General features: G+C 41.9%; 1 protein-coding gene across 3 annotated transcripts; it reads right to left on the bottom strand.

Annotated features, from left to right (window-relative positions):
- Positions 1 to 850: 850 nt before the first annotated feature.
- LOC108667470 lies at positions 851 to 22,284 on the bottom strand. 3 transcript variants are annotated; one of them, XM_047885687.1, is made up of 9 exons: positions 21,973 to 22,284; positions 18,309 to 18,482; positions 14,443 to 14,569; positions 13,962 to 14,019; positions 12,858 to 13,418; positions 12,259 to 12,348; positions 11,827 to 12,021; positions 7,557 to 11,322; positions 851 to 7,373 (listed from the first exon to the last, which is right to left on the bottom strand). In XM_047885687.1, the coding sequence occupies exons 1-9, from the start codon at positions 22,143 to 22,145 to the stop codon at positions 1,553 to 1,555; spliced, it is 10,965 nt and encodes a 3,654-aa protein (XP_047741643.1). In that variant the 5' UTR covers positions 22,146 to 22,284; the 3' UTR covers positions 851 to 1,552. The 3 variants fall into 3 exon arrangements, with proteins under 3 accessions (XP_047741643.1, XP_047741644.1, XP_047741645.1); XM_047885688.1 differs by having other exon boundaries at positions 851 to 7,365; positions 7,723 to 11,322; positions 21,973 to 22,283; XM_047885689.1 differs by having other exon boundaries at positions 7,905 to 11,322; positions 21,973 to 22,283.
- Positions 22,285 to 23,123: the final 839 nt, after the last annotated feature.

Here is a 23,123-nt window from a genome sequence, read left to right as displayed (position 1 = left end):
AAAGTTTTCATCATATCATTTTAATACTACTTGTGTCTTTCCTCAAGTTCTCTGATTAAATTTTGATGAGCCAATATGGGCCGTAGTTTATCGAGTTTTTATTCTACAGCCTGGAAATTCTCAGCAGAATTTAAAATTTGGCCTCACGAAAAGCTGAGAAAAAATTCTTGTTCAAACGCGAGAGATTTAAATGCCTCTGACTCCATTAGGTTGTGGTGTATAAATACTTCCCATACTTGCATTAAAATTATTTACAGTTCTTGGACAAGTCCTTGGATGCGGGAACTTATTAATATTTTAATTAAGTTAATTTCTTGGCTAGTGGCAATAATTTCATAACCCTAGAGGCTAAGAGAGCGCAAGCCCTTTTTGCGTCGCCTGCCGACATTGGAGCGCTAACTTCAAAGTTAGTGCCAAGTCACGGGTGGTTTCAAAACGCTTTAGTTACTCTTCAAAACATTCCTGAGAGTGCTGAAGACTTTTTGTCTCAACTTAGCTTCCACGAGGTCAAGAAATGCATGCAAAACATTCAGCTTAGAAAGACAGTCAAATTAACAAACCCTCTCTTCCCCAAATAACTTGAGTAAAATAATTTTATTTTAAATCTAGAATTTAATTTATGTTATTCTGTACGAATAACTTTAGTTTCTGTCTTTTTCAATAATTTCGAATAATCAAAATTCTTCAGAGTACCGTTTTAGTCATATATAGGCGCCAAAATTATTATAATCAACAGAAATAATTAAAATACATGCATTTTTTGTAGTATTGAAGCATCTCTTTATGTGTCCTTGCATCACAAGTGTCGTGCAACTGTGAACAACATGCAGGTGGTAATGAAGCAATCAACAACTTGCCAAGCATGTACTGTGAATCATTTCATTGACTAATGACTATAATTTTCTTTATTGCAATAAACCAATAAAGAAGCTGCGCTCGACAGGGCGAGCAGAGTGTTAGTTGCTGAAATAAGTGCGCAAGAATTGCATTTCGCTGTTAACATTAACATTGATAAATAACATAAAATTTTCTCCTTACTACTTACATCACGCAGGTGATAAAATAAATTGCTTAACCCATCAACAGGCTTTTCATTGACAGTGAATTGTAAAATAGATCAAATAGATTTATAAAATATTCTTCATAGTTGTAGAAATGATCGTAGCCACACTAGACCATTGACCATACAATAGGAATAAAAATTGATCAGATTGGGAAATAAAGGAAGAGTTAGAATTAAATTATCCTTGATTATAATTGCCTTAGAGTACGAAGATATTTTCCGTTCAAAAACAGCAAGAAATTCTTCTTAACATTATAGATGCAAAGTTAGACTTCGAGAATTAGTAGCAGCTGCTTAACTAGAAATATGGTTAAACTATCAACTAGGAATAACAGCAGCTGGATAAGTTATTGTCAATCTAGAACTCAAAGCGGGAAGAAAAAAGAGCTTGCACGATGTCCTTTCTGCAAGCAATTTATCATTCTAACATTTACGTTCTGATTTAGGAAATTTGAATATGTTCTTTAAGCTACAAGTGTCGCAACATTTTTACTGTTCTATCACAGGCATGTAAAACTTATGCTCGGGAGCTGTGCGAGTCGGTTGATACGGGGATTTATCCGTATTGAGCAGCGAAGCAGGGCACGGAGTGACGATTTTCCATTCTCCCTTGCGAGTTATAGTAGCATCCCTCCATGGGTCATACTCAGAATGGAATGTTATTGACGAAGCGTTTGCACGACCACGAACGGCTCGTCCTTCACTAGCTTCTGACCGTCGCTCGCTGCTGGAGATCGTTGACCGCCTTTGCTCGCTGTGTTGGTGGTGCGACCACTTCTGGTACTCTTCGTGCTGCTGGCCACTCTGATGTATCGAATGACTTTCTTGGCGACTGCGCTGTGACGAAGACAAAGCATGAGATGATGAGTGAGCTGTTGAACTTTCAATTTTAGCGTCCCCGCGGAGGTCCAGAGATTCAGCTTGACGCAATGATGATGCCATTTCTTTCGGGGTGGCTGAAGTTCCAAGCTTGGCGTCAAGGCTTTTTTCTGTCTTAGTGATTCTGCGGACAGATTTTCCGTCAGTCATGGAGGTCGAATCCTCGCCTAAACTAAAAGATGACTGATGTTGAGCTCTTCTTGTGGACACTACAGATGCTCGGGTGGCGTTCTGAGTTTCCTTTTTCTGGCTAGTTTCTTGCGATTCCGCCGAAGTTACTTTTCTTTCTGATGAATTTTTCATTTCCGACTCGTTTGATGCAGACTTGCTTATCCGAGCTTCTTTGACTACACGAGTAATTGTCCTTCCATCTGCAGTGGTTACTGAGCTTGTCTGGACTGATTCCTTGGCATCTCCCAAGACTTCCTTTCGAGCTCCTGTCCTAACAACCGACCCATCAACACCGTATACTTCTCGCATACTGCCTGTGGTTGAGTTTGCAACGTCCAACGACGAAGAAGACGAATCTTTCTGATGGGTCCTTTGAATACGCTGACCAGCAGCTCCAACTCGTCGCTCTCTGCTTTCATAGTTTCCTTCCATTTTAAGGTTGTCGGGGTAGCGCTTCTGAGGAAGCCTTTCTCCAACACCAGGGCTGACCTTATCACGTCCAGGTAAATCACCGTTCAGTGAAAGGTTATCGGGATAACGCTTCTGACCAGCCCGGTCGCCATTGACTTGGGGTCGAGAGCCTTGATTTGGGCTCACGTCAGAGGATGTTGCGTAAAACTCGCCTTCCATTTTTAAATGATCGGCTTGTTTCACCATCTCAGAACGAGCCCCTTTAACACGGAAGGTTTCATTCCTCTTCATCCCTTCTGTAACTGCAGTTCTTGAAGTGTGTTCTGACCGAGTTATTTCTTCGTGCATATTCGTCTCCGATCGTTCCCCTATTATTGTTTTAGTTTGTTGCGTGACATGCATTTCGTCTTCCTTTCGAAGGCTATCCTCCTGTTTCTTCATGGTTGTACGCTCTCCTCTCACAACATTATTAGTGCGACGGGCTTCTAGAGAATCTTCTGACCGCAAATTATCCTTAGGTTTTTTCAACTGAGCTCTCTCAGTAGTTCGCGTGACGCTTGAGATCGCTTTACCTTCGAACACTCCCTCCATTTTAAGATTATCTTCGTATTTTTTCATCTCAGCTCTCTCCCCTTTTCCGACGAATTCTTTTTCATGGATTTCGTGTCGGCCTTCAATTCTCAAATGATCCTCGTGCTTTTTCATGGTCGCCCTTTCGCCTTTTACGACACGAGTCTGTTTTCGACCTTCAAAAGTGCCCTCCATACGCATATGGTCCGAATGCTTCCGAATTTCGGCTCTTGTTCCTTTCGTAGCAACTTGCTTCTTCTCGACAGTTAGCTCTCCCTCCATTTTCAGGTTGTCGCTGTGCCTTCTCGTTGTAGCACGTTCTCCTATTACAACAGAAGACACCACTTCTTTTCCCTTGAAATCACCTTCTAGTTTCAGCGTATCTTCATGCTTCTTGATGGTGGAACGTTCGCCGTAACGGAATGATTCCATCTCTTTGCCTGTGAAGTCACCATCAAGCCGAAGGTGATCTGGATGACGAGAAACAGGAGCTCTCTCTCCTCGAGGAACATCTCCGGTCTCGGGAGCGTAAAATTCTCCTTTCATTCTAAGATTGTCTTCGTGCCTCACAATATCGGCTCGTTCTCCTTTCACAACTCCAACAGACTCTGGTGCGAAAAATTCACCAACCATTTTCAGATTGTCTTCATGTCTCCTAACTTCAGTTCTTTCAGCCATTTTGATACTCTCGTGTTCTTTTCCGGTAAAAATGCCTTCCATGCGCAGATTATCCTCTTGCTTCTTGATTGTGACACGTTCTCCATAAGCCGCCCTCTCAATATCCTTGCTCATGAAATCACCGTCCATCCTCAGGTTATCATCATGCCGCACGATGCTGACACGGTCACCGCGAACTATAGTAGCTTTCTCACGATGATCTTCGAAAGTTCCTTTCATTTTAAGGTTATCAGGATGTTTCTTTATTGGTGCACGCTCTCCGCGAGGAGCTCCTTTCTTCGTCGGTACATCAAAATCACCGTCTATAAAGAGATTATCAGGATGCTTCTTACTGGGTTCCCTCTGGCCTCTATTAGCAGGTTCCTTCGGTTTTCCTTCGAAATCTCCATCCATGCGCAGGTTATCAGGGTGTCTCTTGATAGGAGCACGTTCTCCTCTTGGTGCTTCTCCGGGTTTAGATGGAGAAAAATCTCCTTCCAGTCTCAAAGTGTCTTCTCTCCGTGTAATTTCTGCGCGTTCTCCTTTTGTAACCACGTGAGTTTCCTTACCAACAAATTCGCCGGTCATCTGAAGGGAATCTACATGCCGACGAATCTCTGCGCGTTCCCCTCTGTTAACAACTTCTTCTTCCTTCCCTGTAAATTCTCCTGTCATTTTGAGATTGTCAATGTGACGCTTAGTTGGCTCTCGTTCTCCTCGTGGTGCTTCTGGCCTTGGCTTTCCTTCGAAATCGCCATCGGATTTCAAATTATCGGGATACCTTTTGGTAGGTGCACGTTCTCCACGAGCCACTTCGATAGGTCTCGGTACTTGGAAATCACCCTCCATTCTCAAATTATCGTCATGACGTTTCACTTCAGCTCTCTCGCCAACGGTTACAGTTTCATATTCTTTTCCGACGAATTCACCGGTCATCTTTAAATTATCGATTCTCTTTCGCACTTCAGCTCGCTCTCCACGAACTACAGTCTCTTGTTCCTTGGTTGTGAACTCACCCGTCATCAACAAATTGTCTGGATGTTTTTTTACTGGCTGACGTTCTCCCCGAGGAGCACGACCTTTGGGTTTACCAACGAAGTCTCCTTCCATTTTCAAATTATCTTCGTGCTTCTTGATGGGAGCTCGTTCTCCTCTCTCAATCTTTTCAGTTTCAGGAGCTTCAAAGTCACCTGACATTTTCAAGTTATCTGGATGCCTCTTGATAGGAGCACGCTCACCTCTAGGTGCTTCTCCATGCTCTGGTGCGACAAAGTCTCCATCCACGAACAGATTGTCTGGATGTTTCTTGACTGGCTCCCGTTGGCCATATGGCACTTCATAATGAGGTTTTCCTTCAAAGTCTCCGTCCATTGTCAAATTATCCGGATGCCTTTTAGTAGGAACTCGTTCACCCCGGGGAGCATCTTTAGGCTCAGGAGCAGAAAAATCACCATCCATGAATAGATTATCAAGATGTCGCTTAATTGGTTCTCGTTGCACATATTGAACTTCATCCTTGGGTTTTCCAATGAAATCTCCATCCATCTGTAAATTGTCGGGATGCCTCTTAATTGGAGCTCGATCGCCTTTTGGTGCATCACCAACTTCTGGAGCTATAAATTCTCCTTCCATCTTTAAAGTATCACGGTGGCGAGTGATTTCAGCTCTTTCTCCAACTCTGACTTGTTCGTACTCTTTTCCAACGAATTCACCAGTCATTTGCAGATTGTCAGTTCGTTTAATTACTTCCACTCTCTCGCCACGGACAACCCGTTCAAGCTCTTTTCCAGTAAATTCTCCAGTCATTTCTAAATTATCTGGATGACGTTTTACTGGAGCCCGCTGCGCATACGGAACTTCTTCTCGAGGCTTGCTCTCAAAGTCACCAACCATTTTCAAGTTATCAGGATGCTTCGTAACTGTAGCTCTCTCCCCTCTTGGAGCTTTTTCTTGTTCAGGAGCGTGGAAATCTCCCGTCATTTCCAGATTATCAGGATGTCTTTTGATCGGAGCTCTTTCACCACGAGGTGCATCTCTCTGCTCAGGAGCAGTGAAATCACCTGTCATCTTCAGATTATCTGGATGTTTCTTACCTGGCTCACGAACTACATATGGTATTTCTTCGTGGGGTTTACCTTGGAAATCTCCCGTCATTTTCAAATTGTCAGGATGTTTTGTCACAGGTGCTCTCTCACCACGAGGAGCATCTGCGTGTTCTGGTGCAAGAAAATCTCCGTCCATTTGTAGATTATCAGGATATTTCCGAACTAGAGCCCTCTCTCCGCGGGGAGCATCTCTGTATTCAGGAGCTGTGAAGTCGCCTGTCATCTGCAAGTTGTCTGGATGCTTCTTGCCAGGTTCTCGGACAACATACGGTATTTCTTCTCGGAGTTTCCCTTCGAAGTCTCCGACCATTTTCAGATTATCTGGATGTCTTTTCACCGGAGCTCGTTCACCCCGAGGAGCATCTCTCTGGTCAGGAGCAGCAAAATCTCCAGTCATCTGCAGGTTGTCAGGATGCTTCTTGCCAGGTTCTCGAACAACATATGGTATATCTTCGATGGGTTTCCCTTCGAAATCTCCGACCATTTGTAAATTATCTGGATGCTTCTTCACTGGAGCTCGTTCACCACGAGGAGCATCTCGCTGCTCTGGGGCTATGAAATCACCGGTCATCTGGAGATTATCAGGGTATTTTTTGCCAGGTTCTCGAACAACATACGGTATTTCTTCGCGTGGTTTTCCTTCGAAGTCTCCGACCATTTGCAAATTATCTGGATGCTTCTTCACTGGAGCTCGTTCACCACGAGGAGCATCTCGCTGTTCTGGTGTTGTGAAATCTCCAGTCATTTGCAAGTTGTCAGGATGCTTTTTGCCAGGTTCTCGGACAACATACGGAACCTCTTCACGAGGTTTCCCTTCGAATTTTCCAACCATTTGCAAATTATCTGGATGCTTCCTCACGGGAGCCCGTTCACCACGTGGAGCATCTCGCTGCTCTGGGGCTGCGAAATCTCCTGTCACCTGCAAATTGTCGGGATGCCTTCTGCCAGGTTCTCGGATAACATACGGAACCTCTTCGCGAGGTTTCCCTTCAAAGTCTCCGACCATTTGCAAATTATCTGGATGCTTCTTCACTGGAGCCCGTTCACCTCGAGGAGCATCCCGCTGCTCTGGGGCTATGAAATCTCCAGTCATTTGCAAGTTGTCAGGATGCTTCTTGCCAGGTTCTCGGACAACATATGGTATTTCTTCGAAGGGTTTCCCTTCGAAGTCTCCGACCATTTGCAAATTATCTGGATGCTTCCTCACTGGAGCTCGTTCACCTCTAGGAGCATCTCGCTGCTCTGGTGCTGTGAAATCACCTGTCACCTGCAAGTTGTCGGGGTGCTTTTTGCCAGGTTCTCGGACAACATACGGGACCTCTTCACGAGGTTTCCCTTCGAAGTCTCCGACCATTTGCAAATTATCTGGATGCTTCCTTACTGGAGCCCGTTCACCACGTGGAGCATCTTGCTGCTCTGGGCCTGTGAAATCTCCAGTCATCTGCAAGTTGTCGGGATGCTTTTTACCAGGTTCTCGTACAACATACGGAACCTCTTCGCGTGGTTTCCCTTCAAAGCTGTCTCTTATACACATCTAGATGTGTATAAGAGACTGCTTCCTCACTGGAGCTCGTTCACCTCGAGGAGCATCCCGCTGCTCTGGGGCCATGAAATCTCCAGTCATTTGCAAGTTGTCAGGATGCTTCTTTCCAGGTTCTCGGACAACATATGGAACCTCTTCATGAGGTTTCCCTTCGAAGTCTCCGACCATTTGCAAATTATCTGGATGCTTTCTCACTGGAGCACGTTCACCACGTGGAGCATCTCGCTGCTCTGGAGCAGTGAAATCTCCAGTCATTAGCAAGTTGTCTGGATGCTTTTTGCCGGGTTCTCGAACAACATACGGAACCTCTTCGCGTGGTTTCCCTTCAAAGTCTCCGACCATTTGCAAGTTATCTGGATGCTTCCTTACTGGAGCCCGTTCACCTCGAGGAGCATCCCGCTGCTCTGGGGCTATGAAATCTCCAGTCATTTGCAAGTTGTCAGGATGCTTCTTGCCCGGTTCTCGGATTACATATGGTATTTCTTCGAAGGGTTTTCCTTCGAAGTCTCCGACCATTTGCAAATTATCAGGATGCTTCCTCACTGGAGCTCGTTCACCACGGGGAGCATCTCGCTGCTCTGGGGCTGTGAAATCCCCAGTCATCTGAAGATTATCAGAATGCTTTTTCCCTGGTTCTCGTCGAACGTATGGGGCTACTTCTCGAGGTTTCCCTTGGAAATCTCCAGTCATTTGTAAATTATCGGGGTGTTTGCGTACTGTTACTCGTTCGGCTCGCGGAGCATCAGCGACATCAGGAGTTTCAAAATCGCCTTCCATGATCAGGTTGTCGTGATGACGGGTGATTTTGGCCCTCTCTCCGACGTACACTTGTTGATATTCTTTACCAATGAACTCACCTGTCATATGAAGATTATCAGAGCGCCTGACCACCTCAACCCTTTCCCCTTTCATTACTTTTTCATGATCCTTTCCGATAAATTCACCGGTCATGGTTAAATTATCCGGATGTCGTTTGATAGGTTCTCGTATTCCATACGGAACATCTTCTCTTGGTTTCCCTTCGAAGTCTCCGATCATCTGCAAATTGTCGGGATGTTTCTTCACCGGAGCTCTCTCACCTCTAGGAGCTCGCTCCTGTTCTGGAGCTTGGAAATCCCCGGTCATGCGAAGGTTATCGGGGTGCTTTTTAATTGGGACTCTCTCACCTCTTGGAGCATCTTCTTGTTCTGGAGCAGCAAAATCACCATCCATATAAAGATTGTCGGCATGTTTTTTACCCGGTTCTCGTTGAACGAAAGGAATTTCCTCCTGAGGTTTGCCTTGAAAGTCTCCGACCATTTTCAGATTATCTGCATGTTTTTTTATAGGCGCTCTTTCTCCTCTTAGGACTTCGCCATGTTCTGGTGCATCAAAGTCACCCTCCATCCGCAAGTTGTCGACGTGACGCTTAGTTTCAACTCTTTCACCCCTCCTCACTTCTTCATATTCCTTGCCATAGAACTCTCCTGCCATTTTCAAGTTATCTGTACGCTTCTGAATTTCAACACGTTCGCCCCTTTGCACTATGTATTCTTCTTTACCAACGAAATCACCGTCCATTCTCAGGTTATCAGGATGACGTTTGACGGGTTCTCGTTGACCTTTGTGAACTTCTTGCACTGGCTTACCCTCGAAATCGCCAACCATTTTTAAATTGTCCGGATGCTTCCTAACAGGAGCTCGTTCGCCACGAGGCACGTCTTCATGCTCCGGGGCTTCAAAATCACCATCCATCCTCAAGTTATCCGGACGACGTTTCGCGGGTTCCCGTTGGCCTTTTGGAACTTCTCCCATTGGCTTACCTTCAAACTCGCCGTCCATTCGCAAGTTGTCGGGGTGTCTTCTGACTGGAGCTCGTTCACCTCTAGGAACTTCACCATTTTCAGGAGCCTCGAAATCACCATCCATTTTAAGGTTGTCTGGGTGACGCCTGACGGGTTCTCGCTCGCCAAGTGGAGCATCTTCCCGAAGTTTGCCTTCGAAGTCACCCGTCATTTTCAAATTATCGGGATGCTTCTTCATTGGTACTCTTTCTCCGCGAGGAACTTCGCTAGGACGAGGAGCAGCAAATTCACCAGCCAAATGAAGATTATCTGAATGTTTCTTGACAGGTGCACGTATTCCTCTGGGAGCCTCACCTTTATCGGGAGCCTCGAAGTCCCCGATTACTTCTAAATTGTCAGGGTGTCGTCTGACTGGCGCCCTCTCACCACGAGCTATTTCAGGATGATCAGGAGCTTCAAAGTCTCCCTCCATTTTCAAGTTGTCAGTCCTGCGGCGAATTTCTGCTCTCTCTCCAACTCGAACTTGTTCATACTCCTTGCCCACAAATTCACCGGTCATGTGAAGGTTATCTTCTCTGCGCACAATAGATTGTCTTTCTGCACGCATGAACGTTTCGGTTTCTTTTCCCTCAAAGTCCCCAGTAATATGGAGGTTGTCCAAATGCTTCTTAGCAGGAGCCCGTTCACCTCGCTGAACTGGTGCTTTCTCAGGAGCATCGAAATCACCAACTAGCGCCAAGTTATCCGAGTGCCTTTTGACTGGAGCCCTTTCCCCTTTAGGAGCCGTTCCTTTTGATGGGGCATCAAAATCTCCTTCAATCGTCAGATTATCTTCACGTTTCACGAGTTCAGAACGTTTAGTCATTTGCACGGTTTCATATTCTTTTCCGGTAAATTCACCAGACATCGACAATGTGTCAGTTTTTCTGACAATATTAGCCCGATCGCCTCTCATATAAGTCATAGTTTCCTCCTTTCCCTCAAAGTCGCCGTCCATTCTGAGGTTGTCCGGATGACGTTTAGTTGGTGCTCGCTCACCTTTCGTTACCTTGTCTTTCTCGGGGGCCGAAAAATCGCCTTCCAAATGAAGTGTATCGGGATGGCGCTTCGTTGGAGCTCTCTCACCTTTTGGAGCTTCACCAGGGGTGGGAGCATCGAAATCTCCAGCCATTTTCAAATTATCCATTTTTCTTTTATACGTTGCTCGCTCTCCTACCATCACTTGTTGTTTTTCGGTTCCTTCGAATTCACCGGTCATCCTGAGGTTATCTTCACGTCTAACAACCTCAGCTCGTTCTCCTCGACCGACTACTTCCTGCCTAGTCGTCCCATCAAATTCCCCTTCGATCTGAAGGTTATCACTCCTCTTTCTCATGCTCACTCTTTCTCCTTTTTGATAGACTTCTTGTTCACGTTCAACGAAATCACCTTCAAGGTGGAGATTGTCTTCCTTACGCTTTATCAGCACACGCTCACCTCTAACAATTTTATATTCCTCCCGCCCTTCAAACGAGCCTTGAAGTTTTAAGTTGTCCTCTTGTTTTCTTGTTTTGACTCGCTCTCCTCGCACAAATTGAGTATCTTTGGACTCAACGAGTATTTCTCCTTCTGAGCGTAAGTTATCGGAGTGCTTCCTAATAACAGCTTTCTCTCCTTTTACGAAAGCAGTTTTTTCAGTGGTTTCAAAACTGCCTTCCAAGCGCAAGTTATCATTATATCGTTTGATGGTAGCTCTGTCTCCTTTGGTTGGACTGCGGCTTCTGCTGCGGATCTTTCCATCATCGTCCGTTCGAAGATTATCCGGATAGCGCTTGATTTCTTCCAAAGTTAAATCATCGAACGTGCCACTCTTGCGGAGATTATCAGGGTATCGCTTAATGGCAGCTTGTTCTATTTTTCCAAACGACTGACTCTCCGTTATCTTCCCTTGAAACTCACCACTCATGGAGAGATTGTCCTCTCTTTTGATCATGCGAGTTCTGTCAACTTGATCTACTGAGCTGAATTCCGTGTTTTTCTTATTCAAAAACATTTCTCCTTCAGTACGTGACCAAGTGCTATTCTTTTGCACTTTGGCATGCTTTATCACTTCATCGTTTTTATGGACCACCGAGTAACTCTTTTGAGAGCTGCTGACTCCTGCACACAAATTAGGGGAAATTCAGCTTACTGGAAAGAATATTATAAAGGCTAAATACTATGCGAATACCATTAATACCACAATTTGTTGCGAATACCATTATGTTAGGCGTTGAGTTTAACCATAATATTTTGGAACGGCAAATCAATTGTTTGAAAACTGCACATTAATTAATATTTTCGATTTTATATTGATCATGCTACTCAAAGTTCTCCAATCTTTAGCAAAGGCTAGACTCCGCCTACTACTTAATTTTCTGATTTTAAAATTCTTATAGTAACAGACGGTTGTAGTGACAGTGCAACTAGGAAATGTGGGAAAATATCAAGGGTGACCAGAAAATAGAAAGGGAAATAGAAACGATAGTACGAGGAGAAAAAGGCGCCCGGCAAATAATTTTGATTGACAACCGCATTTTACATGGGGTTATTTAGGGGGTCATTTGGATTGGAGACTCGATGTTCTACTACAGCAAAAACACAACACTGATAAGAACAGAATACCTTCGAGCTCGCCAGTCATCTCAAGATGGTCCTTATGCCGCCTGACGTCGGCGCGGATGCCGGCGCCCGGAGGTCCCTCCCGCTCAGGTGCCTGAAAGTCGCCGTCGAGAGCCAGATTGTCTTGTGGACGCGTAGCTCTCACGCGCTCCCCAGAGATCGAGACGGGCTGTTCGTTTTTGTACGAAATTCCGGCGGCTGAAACAATCACCAAAAAATTAGGAGAACTATTTAACAAACGTGAATTAGTTTAGCTTTGATGTCCGTAGCTGAGCTACCGGGAACTTAAAAAGTAATCACCGACAAGCCCAATATTTTGTTGTAAAAATATGGAAGGAGGTGACCATGTATGTTATTCCAAGAAGAATTCACTTTTCATCGTGAATACCAGTTATAATTCACTAAAGTATAACTCATTTGAATTGATTAAATTACCTCTAACTTGTTGCCTGCTCCGAGTATCCGTTTCCGTGGCACCCTTGAGAGTTACCATCTTGGTCTGCTCCATTACTTGCTTCGTCGCCGCTGTTGGCAAAAATCATCTCGTAAAATCCTAGATTCTTTCATGAAGATTTCGCAGGCTGACGATATACATCTTGGTTGGGCATACAGTTTTTACAGAATTTTATTTATTTGAAATTACTCTTTACCATAAGGAGTAGTTAAATTCTATTTGATGACGAGGTATTTTATCTTCATGAATCCTGAATTTAATTGTTTAATTGAATTTATTAAATTGAATAATATTTATTAATTGACGCACTTCCGTGTTCTAATAGAAGTTTCCCTAAGGTTTATTATTAAATAATGTCGAGAGAGTCACACCATCTACTGCAACTTACACCTAATAAACTCATTGAGAAACTGTTGAATAGATTGAAATCTCGCAAAAATTGGCTGACCTTGCATTCATAAAAAAAAAAATCTAACAAACGAATTTTTTCCATCGCATGCCAAGCTTCTAACCAATAAATTGGTAGCGTAACGAGATAAGCAAAATATTTCAATACCAACTGAATATTTAACTTTACTACCTGTAGACTCCTCAGTCAGGCTGCTGATATCGCGCACGTCAGAGACCTCGAAAGCATGAATTGTGTCGCTGCTTTGCTCCTGGCTCGACTCGAGATGCATGCTTGTCGTCAAACTCTTACGTTGTTCCACTGAGGACTTCTCTACGCGTGATGACCTAGCCGATCTGCTCATCCGAGCCTCGATTTGAGTGTCGGTAGTTTCATGGCCCTCAGTTAACATGACCTCGCCTGAAATGCTGCGACGGTCCTCATACTTCGAGGATTCTTCCGCTCGCATTGAGCTTGATTGTTCCATGGAAGTGGATGAAGACATCATTTCTTTCGAAGATTTAGATGAAGATCGATGAATCGATGAGCTTTCCTTAATATCCGACATTTCTTCGTGCATGTCGGCGCTGAATTCTTCGACGACAGCACCGCTGGTGGACGTAATGGATTTCTTTTTTTCCATGGACTTGCTAGAGATTCGTTTCTCGAAGGAAGTTTTACGAACTTCAACTGATGAAGATTTTTCGCTTTTCGAGAATTTGCGGGACTTGGTCGTCGACTTCAACTCAAGTTCTTTAAAGATACAAACAAAAATAATGAAACGAATTTGCACGTAACACAAAAAAATAATAATGAAAACACTAATAAATATATAGAAGGGCAACTGCAAGTAGAATAAATGGCGTATTCGTAAAGAATAAAACAAATAAAAGTAAATAAAGCATAATTTCAAATGAAATAATTAAGAGAATTTTATCGAGTAATTTTAGGAATAAAATAAACTTGGAACAAAACTCCCAAATTATCCTCATGAAATAACTGAGAAGACATTTTCTTTCGATAGGCCGAGATCCGTCTTCGATGAGTAGCCCTGAAGTGCAAGCGTGACATTGCATGTCGTAGCATCGTTAATAGCCGTGCGCTGTAACACTTCGTTCGCCCACGTAGGTTCAGTGAATAGCCTTCCTACTATTCAACTAAATAAGGGAACATTACTATCCCCTGAAATATTATTTCAATTTAAGGCAAAACTGGCTTGCGTAATGGTAGTCAGAATTTTTTGAAAGGAAAACAACTTGAAAAAGTTTCAATCAAACATTACAAAGAAATTTATACCTTGAGGACCAGCAGTCACAACGGCTCCGGAGACGGAAGCTCCTCCAGCGGACAGCGTCTGAAAAATGACTGATTTCGTCAAATGATATTGTTTTACAATGGTCTTAGGTTACGGCATAATTTATACTTTCATGGCCAATAATGCTGACAAAATTCGGATTATAACGCATTTTTACTACATCTACGTTATTACATATTAATTTAATGACACTAAACTCCGTCCATCGCGCGGAATTTCTGTCTCCATAGTAAAATATTTGAAATAAATTATACTTTAAGTCTCAAAATTTGAAACATAATAAACCTATTTGAAATAAATCAGTCAAAAATGCAAAAGAAAACACTTCATGCAATTTAGTGTTAACGGCCTCCAAAACAAAACAGTTTTCGCAAAATTATCTTCATCTTTTAAATTGTGTTTATTAATAGAAAACAAATTTTCATTTCATTATCAGATAAAATAACAACAATTAATGTTCACCTGCATATTCGATGCTCCGGACACACCCGTCGCCCGAGCCTCTCCCCCCACGGACACTCCAGACACCTCCAGGGTCTGAGACGAGCGACCAGCGACCTCGCTTCTGCTGTGCTCCTCGACACTCGTCCTGCAACCAAAGCGTCGTATTCGTGAAACTAAATACAGCAACCGCGGCGTCGTATACGTGAAACTAAATACAGCAACCGCGGCGTCGTAACCGTGAAAATAAAGATGGCAACCAAAGCGTTGTATTCGTGAAACTAAAGATGGCAACCAAAGCGTCGTATACGTGAAACTAAATATAGCAACCGCGGCGTCGTAAACGTGAAACTAAATACAGCAACCGCGGCGTCGTAACCGTGAAAATAAAGATGGCAATTAAAGCGTCGTATTCGTGAAACTGAAGATGGCAATCAAAACGTCGTATTCATGAAATTAAGTACGACAACCAAGGCGTCGTATTCAAATTAGATACGGTAACCTAGGCTTCGTATTCGTGAAACTAAAGATGACAACCAAATCGTCGTATTCGTGAAACTAAGATGGCAACCAAAGCGTCGTATACGTGAAACTAAATATAGCAGCCACGGCGTCGTAACCGTGAAAATAAAGATGACAACCAAAGCGTTGTATTAGTGAAACTGAAGATGGCAATCAAAACGTCGTATTCATGAAATTAAGTACGATAACCAAGGCGTCGTATTCAAATTAGATACGGTAACCTAGGCTTCGTATTCGTGAAACTATAGATGGCAACCAAAGCGTCGTATTCGCGATCTAATTACGGCCACCACGGCGTTGTACCCGTGAAAGTTTAAGATGGCAACCAAGACGTCGTATTCATGTAACTAAATACGACCACATCGTATTCATGAAACTGCGTGCAGCAATCAATGCGCTGTATTCGTGAAACTAAATACTGTAGCCAAGACGTCGCATTCATGAAACTAAGATGGAGTTTAGGCTAGGTTAGTACGGTGGCTCCCAAATTAGGTTAAATTAGCCTCTAGGAATGATTTATCATTTTGGGTAATAGTGACCCGAATATTATTTGAAGTCAAATAAATAAAAAATGAGAAGATTTTTTAAAGAAATTGCATGTTCATCGCGGCATTTTATAATAAGAATATATAATATTATGGGATAATAATTTTATAACAAGAAATTCGATAACCACTCTAAATGGATTCATAGAGTAAAAATGCATAATTATTCAAATGTCAAATTGAATGTTTTGCGAGTTGTGACACGTTAAAATGTTAGTGGACAGTAAATAAACAACTTCATTATTATATTCCTCTACTTGATTTCTTCCATGCATTAAAGTAACTGAAGGCCTAGAAATGTAAATGAAAACCACTAGTAGAAATTAGACCGTGAAAAATTGTAAAAATAAGTAATATGTGTTACTCGTGACCTCCTAACACATTTTTGTGGAACCCAAATGAGCTGCAGATCAAACACAAACTATAAATTACTAGCCTACACACACTGCTACAAAATATCTTCTATTTATTAAAAGAATCTCAAAATTCCAAACAATACACGGAGAAAGAAACACCGATTCAATGACAGTGATATACCATCTACCCCAAGAGTGACATTTTAGTAAGCATATCGAATCACGAGCGGCAAATTAAAATGACGAATATATTCACAAATTACAGAACCTCTATTGAATCAGACGTAGAAAGCATCTGCCTAAGTCACGAAATAGCTACACTATATATTTAGTGTGATTCTGATTCACTCTGGTCAACTCTTGGAGCGGAACTACACTACGAACCTGGACGTGGCGCTATTGACCGAGAGACACTGGGCTGCACTCCACAAGTGCAACGAACAATTGATGACTGCATCGAGTATCAACTGTAAAGAGTACCGCCAAATGACACATGCCACGGAGAGTGCGCTTGTATTCACGGTCTCAAAACAATGACTTTTATCTGATACGAGTTGCCGTAAGCTGCACTGGTCTCCGATTTTTTTCATCATGACGGTAGATTTGATCCTTTGTTCAAAGTTTGAAATCTCCCGGAACCTAGTTCAGTTCGATGTAAGTAAATTTGAAGTTATTCAGATTAAGTAAGCTAAATTATCTTAGGATCAAGAAATAGTGAATATATTTCGCGGCAATGAGAATGAATATTTACTGCTGAATGCAACGAGTACTAAGCAGACGTCTTTGCCATGGAACTAGCGAAGTTTATATGAGCTGAGCACCGAACATACAACGTTCAATACGTCGTCTTCCACGTATCTCGAGGCAGCGCGGCAGGTGTTAGCGAGCTCTCTTGAAAAAGTATCGGTCGATGTCATAAATAAAATCGGTATATAGGACATAAGAGATGGCGATCACTCTCAAGCCTTGTTTACCAATGGAGTCGTAATCGATCAATACGAGTGTACACGGACGAAATTATGCGAAATCTTCATCCTCCCCGACAGTGCAATAGGATTTAAAATTATTTTCAGCGAATTAGTTCCGCGTATAAACAATTATTTAAAAATGGGAACAAGCATGCACGCTAGAATTGGAGCACAATCCTTCGCCGATGGCCCAAACGAGAGCGCGCAGCATATAGACGAATATCTCGTACATTGAGCAGGGTTGACTTGCATTGCCTCAAGGTAATGCCTGAAATAATAAAGTATTCATCGTGTTCCGAATTTTGTTCAATATCTTCAATACGTTTGAAAAGAAATACTGTAAAAGCTGTTCAATGACCACGTGCAGTCAGGTCGATAGACCCTCACTAGTCACTACTATCTTGAAAGGCATCTTGTATAGAAATAGAACGTCTATGTGCTATACAATAGTTATTCCCATCAAAGTTTCAAATCCTTATTACTCAAGAAATGCACGACCATTAATATAATCGAAAAACAAAAGAAAACTTGCAGGTCTGATATAAATTATTCAATTCCACAAGTGTTCAAGCAGGCAGTTGCAGCTGTAGTCATCGCTCACAATAGCCACGGCTCGTCCGCTCAGTTAGTTGAGTTAAAAGTGAGAAGCACACGCAACATCCTACATGAATTGACGGCAATTGAATGCGATCAGATCTTGGCCCACAGAAGCACGCATATTGCAAGAATGCTGCTTGTTTGATTTCGCTTAACAAAACGACGTTTTCATAATCAATGATCCGATCAAAAAGCTCACCGTGAAGAATTTATCTAATAACGGGCGTACAGAAATAACACTTTCTCTGATCCATCAATCAAATTACAATACTCGAGTTATTAAGACGCCAAATAAAATCATACATGACGTTGAAATAGTAAAGAAACTTATTGGAATATCGGAATATCCCAAATGACCATAAAGGAAAATTTTTCATCGAGTTGATTGAAAAACTATTTCTAAAAACAAAATTTTCTTTGTTGATGACGTGGACAAGTTTTCAACACGTAACTTGATTAAATATATTACTCCATCAGTTCATTAAAACTAAATCGCTTTTGAAACTTGCTAATTGAGTCATTCATTTCAATACACAACCTGATTAGCTATGAAAAATGAAACAAGTTAATATATAGGGACCAAATCATTGATTTCCATATAATAAATCGTACCTAAGTTCATGACTTGTGGGACTTCCTGTCCCGCGACTCAAGGAAGGTTGTATTTCAATACGCATCCCGATTAGTTATTCCAATTGAAATGAGTTGATGTTTGATGCATAATGACTATATCATTCATTTCCATAAGAAATCGTACCTGTCCAATTGAAATGAGTTGATGTTTGGTGCATTGTGACTGAATCATTCATTTCCATATAAGAAATCGTACCTGTTCAATTGAAATGAGTTGATGTTTGATGCATAATGACAAAATCATAAATTTCCATAAGAACTCATACCTGAGTTCATGACTTGTGTGCTCGCTGTGCTGCGACTCGTGGGAGGTGGACTTGGTGCCGTGCACAGTGAAGGCAGAATGCTGCTCACTCCTGCAGGACATCACGGCGTCCTCGTCCACCAGCGACGTGTGCTGCCAAACGTTCGGCGTCTTCGAGTGCGGGCATCGATGTCGCCTGAAATTAAAATTACGTTTTTAGCCTTGTGATAACCGAAAATTGCATTTCTTATGCTGTGCACTTTACACACGCATCAAATTGAGAATTAAAACTTGTTCCAAAAGAGCTTCAGATGGCAAGCGAAACCTTGCCAAACATCGTTAACTGCCAAACATCCTTGCCATCTGCCATCAATGGCAATCCGTTAGTTTAAACCGGAGCAGTGTTTATATACTCGTAAGTGCTAGTCAAATATTACGTTCAACACTATTTTCTACATTTCTAAATCGATTCCAATTCCTCCGTCTTACAGTCTTTGACTAAGTAACAGCACAGGAGTGTAAAAAAGTCAAGTTCTCGTAATTTGAGAAGAGTCAGGTTACAGTTATGTTTGAGCAGAGTTTACTTCTCTATTCTCTGTAGTGAACTGAAGCAGGAAATTGAGGAATAACTCAGCATCGCAGCCCGCATGCTTGTCGGTCACGACTCGTTGTCAGTGTCGGCAGCGGTGCAAGACATTTAAATTTATTTAGGTTAAAACCACAAAGAACTAAAACAGAAGCGGCAGGCACAGAGCTGGAGAATGAAGATGTTTGAAGTTATAGAATATGCATTATTTGAACATTTCATTTATTTTCTATACACATTTGTTACAAAACATTAAATAAAACTACCAACTCAGCGTCAACAATTTCAATTTTTCCCCCAACACTTCACGGCATTCTTCTGCACAATATTAGGTGGAATTTGGTTCAAACACAAAATGAACTTTTTTTAATTTAAATCGTATACCATACATGAGTTTCGAACTCTGGACTTCTTTTACCGTTATTAGCAGACAAATCATCGGTGACAGGAGACTAAAAGACTTCATTCTTTGAAAGTAATAAAATAACTAAATAAATAAAATAAATAATAAATAAAATAAGTAATAAGTAACCTCGCAAAGATATAGCTCCATCGATCAAACGCTACATCGTGAAATGAGCCACTCAGATTCTACATCGATATATCATGCTAAGAACTTTGCATCGCAAGCCTTTTAGTTGCGTGCTGTCGCAAGCATGCAAGTTGGCTCCCATAAAATCCCAGTTAACTAGTACACCGAGAAGTGCACTGCCAAAAGGTATCAAATACCACCGAGAGGTTCATTTCAAGGCTAAAGATGCTGTGAGTTGTCGGTCGAGTCCTTTCACCTTGCGCCAACCTCCAGACGAGGCATGGCTTCTGCTGCCAAAGCTGTTGCTGCTACTTCTGCTGCTAATGTTGGTGCCTCTGGTTTTGCTGCTGTTGTTACTACTGCTGCTGCTGTTACTTTTATGACTGTTGCTGCTGGTTCTTCTTGTGCAACGTGGTTGAAAAATTAATGCAGTAGGTCGTGCAGCGCTCTATTCCTATTGATTCAACTTGGTTGTATCTGCCACTATCCCTATTTGGGTTGTTGACGCATACAACGATGTTACAGCCGCAATAACGCGCTACACTTGTTAACAGTACTGATGTTACCTTAGGTTACCAATGCTGCTATTATGTGTGCAAGCCTTGATGCTTTTATTGTGTTTATATACACTTTTATTAATGGTGACACCACTGCAGCTACTGCTATTTCTATTGCTGCAGTGTGTGGATTGTAAAGGGTGATTCACGCAAATTCTCGGTTATGTTTTCGAGCCAAACAGCCAGATGTTGTAGGAAAATAGCAGGGAGTATTTCATATGAAAGGCAAGGACATGAAGTTTTGTGTAATGACTAGTTAGTTGCCATTATGCATTGGACAAGTGAGCAGCTTACGTTTGCTGTCGATTCGTACTTTTAAAGTGGCCGTTTTGCAGAGCTGTCTCGCGGCCGTGCGTCTGAGACAACATTCGGCTGAGCGCTGATCTCCTTGAGACGTGCCCATCTTTGGCCGCCCTGTTCCTTTGATTTGGCTCCGTGTGATTTTTCTTATGGGGTTATCTTAAATCAATTGTTTGCAAAGACTGTCCAAGGACCCTACCTCATTTAAAAAACAACATGCGTCAAGCCATCGCCAACATACCCGTCAATATGCTTTAGCGAGTTGAACTCAACTTCAAAAATCGACTAACTGAATGCATTGACAATGGGGCTGTCATTTGTCCAGTGTCGTCTTTAAAACAAAATGATACAAAAATAAAAGTAATGTCTTTTTCAATAAAATGTATATTGTAATGATATCTTAACTAGTTCTTTTTTATTGAGCTTTCAAATCAGAGAGTTTCCGTGAATCACAATGTACTTTCTTCAACAATGAATGAAACTATAGAAGAAAGGTAGCAAAATAACCATCAAAAATCATTCGTGTCGTGGTTCATAGGTAAATTGATTAGTTGCGTCTACCATACATATTTATCGTTTAAAATATTCATTGATAATTATTAAGCAGCTTATTTGAAATACTTTTCGGGTGGACAGCAAACAGAAGCGTTGTCCATGCAGGGAGTTTGCCTCGCTCTGAGCCGTTTTATATGACCGCTGCAAATTTTAAGATAAACATAAAAATTATCCCTGTATAATTCAAATAGAGCTATCGACATGTTAAAAGCAAACAGACTAAAACGGAGTTTGCTCTAATTAGATTGTTTTCGTTCCTCAAACGAAAATAATTATCTGAAATTTGAAACGTAGTCCAAAAAAGTTATGTAAGAAAAAGTGTCCATGCCTATTTACGACGGATTGTCAATATTGTGTAACGCTGACACTAAAAAAATGCAACCGTTTAACATTACATAAAAATTCTCAACATTTTCATTCTTTCCGCCTGTAAATCCATCAAGAAATGCATATTTTCTATATTATTCTGATTTTATTCAAAAGTATATTATCTTTCGAGATAGAACATCCCATGTGCTTCGAGTGCTTCTCGCTTCGAGTCACCGACATGTGGAACAGCCTCCCTGATAGCATCGTTGAAGCTCCGAGTATGAACATCTTCAAAAACAGACTAGACGAAGCTATGCAGGAGCATATGTTCAGTCTTAAAATGCCTAGCAAATTACGGAACAGGCAATAAGTCCAGCAACTATCTCAATCAATCGTCAGCTATAGAAAGATCGGGTTCCAAAGGCCGGTTCCCTTGTGAATCAAGTCACGAAAAGTTCAAGAATCGGCAACAGGCCATGGGCCTATTTCTTCAACGCCTACACTTCTATTCTATTCTATTCTATTCTACTTATGCTCGCAGCTCACCGAGATTTTGTAATGGCATGAATATCAATGCGCACCTGGAAACAATACTAAAACAGTTCCATAATTTCGAAACGCTTAGTCAACTTCATCATGAAGCAAAGTAGTCTGAGACATTTGAGAACATGATTAAATTCCTAAGTTCATTAAGGAATAAAGAGAAAAAACCTGCTACCCACCCACCCAGACAACCTCAGCACTCGTTCAGGTGTTGTCGCAAAACCAGTCCCGGTGACCTGTGGGGTTGGCGATCAAGTAATATTTCATTATAATGATTTTAAACAGCATTTTAAGTACTACTTACCCGCAGGTGCATATCTGGCAGATGCACTGTTCCTTCTTTTTTCCATCGAAAGCTTTGTTCTTGGGTGATTTTTCTTTGTCAACGGTATCTTTCTTTGATCCTTTCTTGTTAACTTTTGCAGGTGAATCCTGTTCTTTAGTATCACTTTTCTTAGTTTCATCTTGAACACCCATTGTACTTGTAACTATATGGCCCAAGGCCGCACTTTGACACACAGGTGGATTGAGTGTTGTGGATTGGGTGGCACTAACTAGTTAGCTGCAATGGAAGGTGCAGAGGCAACGGAGGCTTGATGATGCACCTCCTACCTCCAGCACTGCTCGCCTAAGACTGACGGTTGAGCTCACTCTGCCAGCACCTGACCGACCTGTCGTCACAATCCAGGGATGTCCTGCAACTCGACCGTACTTAGTTGCAGACGATCGCAACGTTATCTTATGCAATTATGCGTACTCGATATCAACGACTAGAGGAATTCCAGATGAGGCTCCTGAAAAGAAAAGTATGAAGGTCAATAAATTAGTTCCCTTCAATCTGTTGTGCATGTGAAACAGATGTATTCAATTTAAATCATTTGTTTATATTTGTAGGATGTGTCTAACACCGACGTCCTACTCCACAAGTGTGTGGGCTTCCTATCATCTCATTCCCTGCAATTTCCTCCTTCTCCTCCTACACGAAAGTCGTAACTGTGATAGAGAACCATAATAAATTCCAATTTAATCGCAATAACATTAGTATTGATCATTTTAATTCACCATTTTGAATGCAAAGATGTTTTTATTTTGATTCAGGATAAAGATATATTACCGTTCTAATGTAATAAACATTATAACATGCTGCAAAGTAAAATGTAATAAAAAAGTTTAAAATGGCACAAAAAATCTTAACGTTGTGACGTCTTTGTGACGCTGAGTCTAGTCACAAGCACGTCATACCTATACGTCACCACGACGATGATGCATGCATGATTCATATCGTCCTTAATTGTCACATAGTTCTATGATGAGAGACAGTGGCTTATAATTCTCATTACGATGGAAAAAAAATTAGGCAAACGATTCAAATTCATTATTTCCTGGCAATAGTGTAAAACAAAACAGCTAGTAACTCTTTCAATGATTTCTTGATAGAATTGAGGGCTCGGTGAG

The sequence above is a fragment of the Hyalella azteca genome, unplaced genomic scaffold (genome assembly GCF_000764305.2).
Source record: "Hyalella azteca isolate HAZT.00-mixed unplaced genomic scaffold, Hazt_2.0.2 contig2766, whole genome shotgun sequence".
NCBI lineage: Eukaryota > Metazoa > Arthropoda > Malacostraca > Amphipoda > Hyalellidae > Hyalella > Hyalella azteca.
This window is presented reverse-complemented; position numbering and strand designations above follow the sequence as displayed.

Excerpts from the sequence above, each read along its gene's own strand:
- LOC108667470 (XM_047885687.1), bottom strand. The coding sequence starts at position 22,145 with ATGGGTGTTCAAGATGAAACTAAGAAAAGTGATACTAAAGAACAGGAT. Across the intron at positions 18,483-21,972 it reads TGCCAGATATGCACCTGCGG|GCGACATCGATGCCCGCACT; the intron begins GTAAGTAGTACT and ends TTTTAATTTCAG. Across the intron at positions 12,349-12,857 it reads CCTGACTGAGGAGTCTACAG|CGGCGACGAAGCAAGTAATG; the intron begins GTAGTAAAGTTA and ends TTTTGCCAACAG.